The sequence below is a fragment of the Myxine glutinosa genome, chromosome 3 (assembly GCF_964187855.1).
Source record: "Myxine glutinosa chromosome 3, kmMyxGlut1.1, whole genome shotgun sequence".
Taxonomy (NCBI): Eukaryota; Metazoa; Chordata; class Myxini; order Myxiniformes; family Myxinidae; genus Myxine; species Myxine glutinosa.
In genome coordinates this window covers 63,880,443-63,887,970 of record NC_136263.1, presented here as the reverse complement: position 1 = coordinate 63,887,970, position 7,528 = coordinate 63,880,443, and the positions used below count along the sequence as shown (strand labels likewise).

The window sequence follows — 7,528 nt, the reverse complement described above, 5'->3', positions numbered from 1 at the left end:
GAAAGTAACAAATGGTGAGGGGTGGGGAATAAACCCATCAAAAGTATAAAGCCCGTCAAAAATGACGGGTTGGAACAGTTTATTTGACGGTGCAGACGCGTGAGCGTGCCAAAGTCTGAAGCCTGGGCCTAGTGTCAGGTGTGCTTATATCTTCTTTATTAGACATCGCGTGGCCGACAGTGTGAAAGTAATACTCTCAGATTGGTCTCAGGTGGGACTGAATAAAAGTGTTGATTCGTTCGATTAAATCGATTCCAGGCAGTGAATTGCAAAGGACTTGGCACTTGCTGGAGTTGGTGTAATTGTCCCTACTTTAGGCTTGGATTGTCGGTTTGGCATCTTAAGTAATTAATGTTTGACTAATCCTTTGAAAAAATTAGACTGTTGCTGGCTTTTGAGTGAAGATCTGGAGATGAGATCCATTTTCGAGCAAGTGATTACTTTTGTTGTTTTTACACTCTGTTTGGTGCAGGGTTCTCTTTTTCCACTCATTTGATTGGTCTATAATGGCTGAAATAAATCCCTTCAGCTAATACCTGGCACAAGGACTACTTAATGGTTGTTCACCTGAGCATCCCCACGACAATATAAACCAAAGGGTATCATTGTATCATTCATGGTTATAAATATATCAACACCAAAGTTGTGCGGGTCTTTTTAGAACACCCTGCACAATAAAACCTGTTACTGTTAACCCTTTGCATTACTTTTTCTGAGTTCAGCTACAAGGCACACACGTGGAGAGAATAAAACCACCGTTTAGAGGCCATTTTTCCCCGCAAAACGGGGGTTGGCCTTTTTCTGGGACCGTGGTTGTTGTTTTTTTGGTCCCTTTTTTGAAGCAATGTTTTACGGCTGGATGCACGTGGAGAGAATGAGCCCCCAAATTCAGGGCAAAGCAGCCACTGGCTATAAACAAGGCACCGTGTTACTAAAACACAGGTGAACTACACATACACCGCAAAGGAGTGGTGTAAAGTTATCAAATAAGGACACAACTTTGCTTTTCTCAGTTGTGAATCGGTCGTTATTGGAACCTCAGTGTAATGAACTACGTGGCAGAAACAGCAATTGGAGGTTTTCAACACGAATATAATTTATAAAACACAAAAGCATAAATATTCCTCAATCATTTAAAGCAAAATCTGGAAATTGAGTTAAGGCATAAATGTGAGCATTCCCAAGTCTTCATTTCCCCGAATCTTCCCTGGTTCCATCTTCCAGCTAATCATGACGATCACAATCAAATGAGACCTCAGAATGCTGTTCAACATCAAGGTTGGAAGCAGTCTCTCCACCGTGACCTGGGGAGCCGTTTGGGAGAATGGCGGTCAACGTGGACTCATCACAAGTACTCGATACATCAGAATCAGAGACAATCTTTGAACCTCGACTGACACCGCTGTCCTCTTCAGGAACGACCTGTTTATGAACCCATGCCAAATATTCTTGAAGAACTTCATCACTGTTTATGGTCGACTCTTGTGACTTATCCAATGCAATCTCCTTGCTCGCATCGAAATTCCCTTCGATTTTCATCGGCAGTCCCATTACAGTAGTAATGCTCTCGCCCGAGGATTCGGCGATAGTTGTTGAGGTAGAAGCAAATGAACACTCCGCCAGAGTGCTGCTCAGACTGCTACATGTTGGGCACTCGTGACATGATCGGCTTACATCAGTTCGCCAAGAAGTCAGCATCTGCACCTGTTGAAATAAAACAAATAAAAGTGGGAACAATTCAGTGCAAAACAGAACACAGTCCTTATCTTATCCAGACCTGCAGGGAAAGCCCGAAAATGGCCAGATGACTTTTCTGTTGATAGGTGGTAATAATAATATTGATGCCCAGAGTAGGTAAAGACCAGAAGATGCAAACGGTACTTGTTAATAGTCAAAGTATTTGGCAAATCCAAAATGAAAAATATATACAATAAAAGGATAGCCATCTTACCTGGCTCCACAAGACTTTTAAAGCGTCAGCATGAACCAGTCGCTCACGTCGCTCTTGTGCGCACGTCACACTTAATCTGAAATCACCAACCACAAGGGAGGTGGCATCACTGGTGGTTCATGTTACAGCAATGTATTCCATACTACGTGAGACAATGGCAATCGAAATATCAGCGACTTCGTTCGGATGCAAAAAGGGGTTTCTTGCGATCTTTAAAATGTCAAACGTTTTCACTGATTTGTTGTACAAAACGCATGTTTCCATGTCCCATGGGACCAAGTTGGCCAATGTGTGCCATCTCACAATGCAATATGCACCATTTGTTGTGTGCCACAAAAATACAACAAAATAAAAGTAATATTTTGGCACGACATGTCCACACATTGGTCAATGGTTAAATGCTCATGGGGCCTAGCTCGGCTACAAAAGCATTCAAGGTGTGGAGAAGCATTAGTGAAGTCTGCAAATGTATGCAGGCACTCTTGTTACAAAACAAAAGTTGTGCACAACCCCAGGAAGCATCGAAAACAATGGTCAGCGTATGCAATGTCATTTGACCCACATTGGTCATTTCATTTGATATGCAAGTATGGTAATTCCTTGCTTTGCGAGGTCGATGAGTTCCTGAAAAGTACCGTGTTGAGTGAAATCACGTTGTGCGAAAACAATTTTCCCACAAGAAATCAGAAGAAAAAGACATAAAATGTCATAGCCCCTGCCGTGGTTTAGTAATTCGGCTGTACGGAGTTAAAGGTCATCAGTCGGCCATCTTTGGTCGGATGACAAAACAAAATCTTCTGTATATGTATACTCATGTATAGTTTTTGTGCCAAATTTGAACAAGATCAGTAAATGCATGTCCAAGAAATGGTCGAGGACGTGGTCAATAATGGGGCATTGGGGCTTTGTTTTTTGTTTTGTTTTTAACAACTAAAATGGTCACCTACCCGTCGGCCATCTTTGATCAATTGCAAAATAAAGTGAAGTGCACGTATATGCCATCATGTGCTGTGCTGAGTTTGAACAAAATCCGACCATGCATGTTCAATAAATGGTTGGGGACACGTTTAAGTAACAAAATGGCCACCATTCGGCCATCTTGGATCTGTTCTCGAAAAGAAATGACGTGCATATGCAAGACATAATTCATTATTTGTCTGCAAAGTTTGAACAACATCGGCAAATGCATGTGCGAGAAAGGGTGGAGGACATGTTCAACATCGGGGTTTTTACCTTCGCAAAAGCGGAAGGTTATGTTTTGATCGCTGTGTATTTATTTGTATGTCTGTGTGTGTGTATGTTAATCGCATAACTCAAAAAGTATTCAACCGAATTGCATGAAATTTGATGGGATGATTGGTTATTATACGGGACACATTTGATTAGATTTTGGGAAACAGATTTGCTCAAATTCTGACTATTTTTAACTCGATCGTATTTCACTCAAAGTTATGAGCGACTGAAGAAGAAGATGTCCATCCAGGACGTCATCACTATAACGCGATCTCCCGCGATCATTTCAACCTCAAAAAAAATTATAATTGCAGATTTGTCAAGAGATGAGGCATATTAACAAACGAATGAAACAGATTTGCTCAAATTCTGACTATTTTTAACTCGATCGTATTTCACTCAAAGTTATGAGCGACTGAAGAAGAGGATGTCCATCCAAGACGTCATCACTATAACGCGATCTCCCGCAATCATTTCAACCTCAAATGAAATTCAAATTGCAGATTTGTCAATCGGGGAGGCATATTAACAGACGAATGAAACAGATTTGCTCAAATTCTGATTTTTAAAAATCGATCGCATTTCACATAAAGTTTCACATCGCATACACTGTTACACTCCCATGCCAAGTACAGAACAGTAGCTGCGGCGAAGGTATGCGCTCTACCGAGTGCCCGGATTCTAGTTTGTTTTAGTTTTTGTAATGCCTCCGGCGACTTTTTCGGGTTGTCCATCCATCTGTCCGTCCGTCCTAAACCTCGTTTTTCTCAGCAATCATATGTCCGATTGCGACGAAACTTCCAGGGTAGGAGTGACACCCATGCAGAATGTTTTTGTGATAATTGTGACATCATAGGTCACGTGGTATGGCAACAATCTTGGATTAAAAGCAAATAATTTTAAAAAAAATTCTCGCAAACCCACTGAATGGAAATTTTTAAACCTTGGGACATTGTCAAGTACTCCCAATGGAGAACAAAATCATGATAATGATGACATCATCGGTGAAGTGGTATACCAGCCAAAAATGTTTTAATCGAATTCCTTATCCTAAAAATCTGAAATTGCATGCACATGATCATGCACCCATTTGTATTGAAATATTAAATTTATGACATCATAGGTCACATGGTTTGGCAGACATTTTGGATTGAAGGAAAATATTAAAGAATTGTATCTCTGAAACCGATAACCCTATCGATGCGAAATTTTACAAATATCATCTAACAGCACTGTTGCATAAAGTTTGAAAATGATGTCATAGGTCACGTGGTTTGGCAGCCATCTTGGATAGAAAAACGAACCTTGTCCAATCGACACGAAACTTCACAAATGTGATCGACTACCCATACATATGCAGAGTGATGGCATCTACCCGTTGTGGGACTATACGGAGGCATATTGGCGACAGTCGCATTGCTCTAGTTTACAACTAAAATGGCCGCCTGTGGGCCATCTTTGATCACATCATGAAACAAAATGACGTGCATATGCATAACGTTATGTATCGTCTTTGTGTCAAGTATGAACCAAATCGGTCCATACATATCTGAGATATGGTTGCGGACGCACGGACACACAGACGAGTCCAAATCCATGAGCCCCCATTTCGGACCAAGAAAAATGGGGGCTAATAATGTAAAAGGTGAGGATTTAAGTGAGAGGGAGCAGGAGAGAGATATGGACAACATTTTGCTCGTTCTGGCGTTCAGTCGAGGTACTCAACAGCTTTTCCATGTTTTCATAAGCGTTGTAAAGTACATGAATAACTTATTTTTGTAGCCCTTAAAGGAGTACCAGTTTCGCAATTTGCTTTGATTTTATCAGCATTTGCACTGATTATTCTTCATGTGGATTCGGTATGACTGAGCGTGCCCAATGTCCACAGCACGTTCACCTTTTTCATATCGTTCTAATCCTCATGCTATCAATTTGCAGTTGGTCACTGGCTTTGACCCCAATACAAATTTTTATTAGGACCCTAGACATCAAAAGGCTACATAAATCGAACAAACAGCTTCATATGGAGCACCTCACCCCCATTCGAGCATTTAAATTCCATTTGTGGAAATAAATGTGAATTGTTGCTCCGATCTCGCCAGCTCGATGACAGCAGACACCATTTGCATTTTCGCCGCCTTCATCCCTACCCCATTTGCAGGCACGGGCAACTTGCTTGTACTTCTAATTTAACAAAGGAAATCGATTTCCTTTTTTTTCTTTTCTTGCTCACAGAAGCACTATTATAATCAATGGTTGGTTGGTCGCTTACCAATAACGATTTCATTGGATGGCACTGATAAATCCCGATAAATAATTACGATTGTCGAGGACGTGTCACACAGCAAGATAGTGGAGCCACGGACCGAGATGTGAGTTGTATCATTCCGCCCAGTCAGCCATGCAGTGAAGAAAGGTCATTAAACGCCGTTCAGAAACCGCTTTATCTGGGAACCTTGTGTTGCGCGAAAAGCGTTTCACAATACAAAAACCGGGTAATAGTGAAATAATCTAAATCGTGCTAATAGTCAGGTTCACGATGTTTTTTCGTTCAAAAGTTTTGGAGATGAGCAAAACTATACATTTTTGGAATATTCAGAGCATGAGGAATCCAAAAATTAATGTTTTTAAATTTAAAAATTAATTAAAAAAAAAACAATTGGAACATTTGCGTAGACACCTTTGCGAAAATGACACTCGGGACAGTGATGAAGATGTGTAAAAGCATATTCCTGAACGGTATAGACCTAGTAGATCCTGTGTATAGGACTTATAGTTCAATCTGATACGAACAAGGCTGCTTTCTTGCTTTATAAACCCATACCTAACCCTAACAACAACCCTAACTTCAAAGGACTTGCAATATCATGTGTTATGTAATACAGTTATATCAAAAATATAAAGACAATGGTTTTCAATTACCTTTGTTTGTTGCTTTTCTATAATCATGAGCACTATTTTGAAGCCTTTATTGGATTCCTTGACCCAGAAAACATAGGATTAGCATATTTAATTAAGATTCTAGGTTGACTAGAAGCCGAGATGGCGCAAAATATGTATTTTAGGGCGGCCATTTTGAAAATCCAAAATGGCGGCCATGCAGGTGTCTGTGCAAATGCCAACATTGATTTTCGGATTCTCCATGCTCTGATCATTCCAAAAATGTACAGGTTTGCTAATCTCCCAAAATTTTGAACGAAATTATATTTGTTAACATAGTGAACCTGACTATAAGCAAGGAATTACTGTATAGTCAGTAAAGTCCCCAACTCCGATCCAAATAAATAAATGGTGCAACATAATGACATGTACAGTTTCTTTTAATTTGCCATGAGATTTAGTTGTCCAATCAAACAAACCTCTTACCTGTGTACCACTCGCTCCAGCTCAATGATGTGCTGCTGCATACGGCGCAAACGCAGCTCTAAGCGAACATCTCGCACCCCAGCCTCATAGGCACGTGCCCGACATCCACGCCACCACGCTTGTATTGCCACTGCCGCAGAATGCCGGATTCTCGACAGCCCATGTTCAGCCGTAAGATCTTCATTGCCAGAATCTGAAGAGGGTTCTCTTTCCTTACCAAGGAAAACATCCTCCGTCACTCTCTTATGCAGGCCTACACCGCACTCCTCAAAACGATCATAAACCCCTCCTTTTGCCTCGTATGTAACCATCATGCTCGGCTTCTCATCCTGCACACCCTCGCCTGAAGTTTTACCAGCTGGCGTCGATTCCACACAAAGAACGGGCGGTCCTGTTCCAGTGCTGACTTCCGAATCGTTACCAAATGTAGTGGACAAAATACCGTACTTTCCCAAGTGTAGTTGAGGGAAGCGAGAAGTCTGAGTTTCATGCTGCGACTGAATTGTAGAAACGACGCTGGAATTTTGAGGAATGGAGTGAAACATTGAAGGAATCCCAGGACATTTTGTGGTTCTTTCGGCCGACGTTTTCAAACCAAAAGTCACTTCTGGGTTGAGTAAAGACACATCATTTCTCTGTGCTACAACAGTATCAAAAGGCTGTTCAGAGTTCATTGTGAAGCTGAATGAAAAGGGTGGCAGTTGTGGCAACGAAGTGGAAGTTTCATCCTTTTTCACTACAAAAGTTGCTGTGGGTCCTCCAGTTGTCAATATATTCTCTGGGCTCAGCAACATTAGCTCATTTGAAGAACCTAATGAGGTTGCATGGCAGGAGGGTGACACCCACCATGGGCTGCATACGAAGGTTTGTGTTGCTAGCTTTGAAGATAATGGGAGCTTAAAGGGGTCTTCTAGCAAGCTCGTTGGCAATGCTCCATCTCGAGTAATTGCCGGTAGATTGCTGCAGTGATTTTGTACA

General features: G+C 41.3%; 1 protein-coding gene across 1 annotated transcript in view; it reads right to left on the bottom strand.

Moving 5' to 3' along the window:
* Positions 1 to 999: 999 nt before the first annotated feature.
* The window catches only part of CEP97 (centrosomal protein 97), a 32,210-nt gene continuing 25,681 nt past the window's right edge, over positions 1,000 to 7,528 (bottom strand). Inside the window, exons 9-11 of the mRNA XM_078774119.1 lie at positions 6,551 to 7,528; positions 1,952 to 2,027; positions 1,000 to 1,704 (exon numbers count right to left, since the gene is read on the bottom strand). The exon at positions 6,551 to 7,528 is cut by the window's right edge and continues 52 nt beyond it. Coding sequence (XP_078630245.1) covers positions 1,225 to 1,704; positions 1,952 to 2,027; positions 6,551 to 7,528 — 1,534 coding nt within the window. The 3' untranslated portion in view covers positions 1,000 to 1,224. The remainder of the gene's footprint in view (positions 1,705 to 1,951; positions 2,028 to 6,550) is intronic.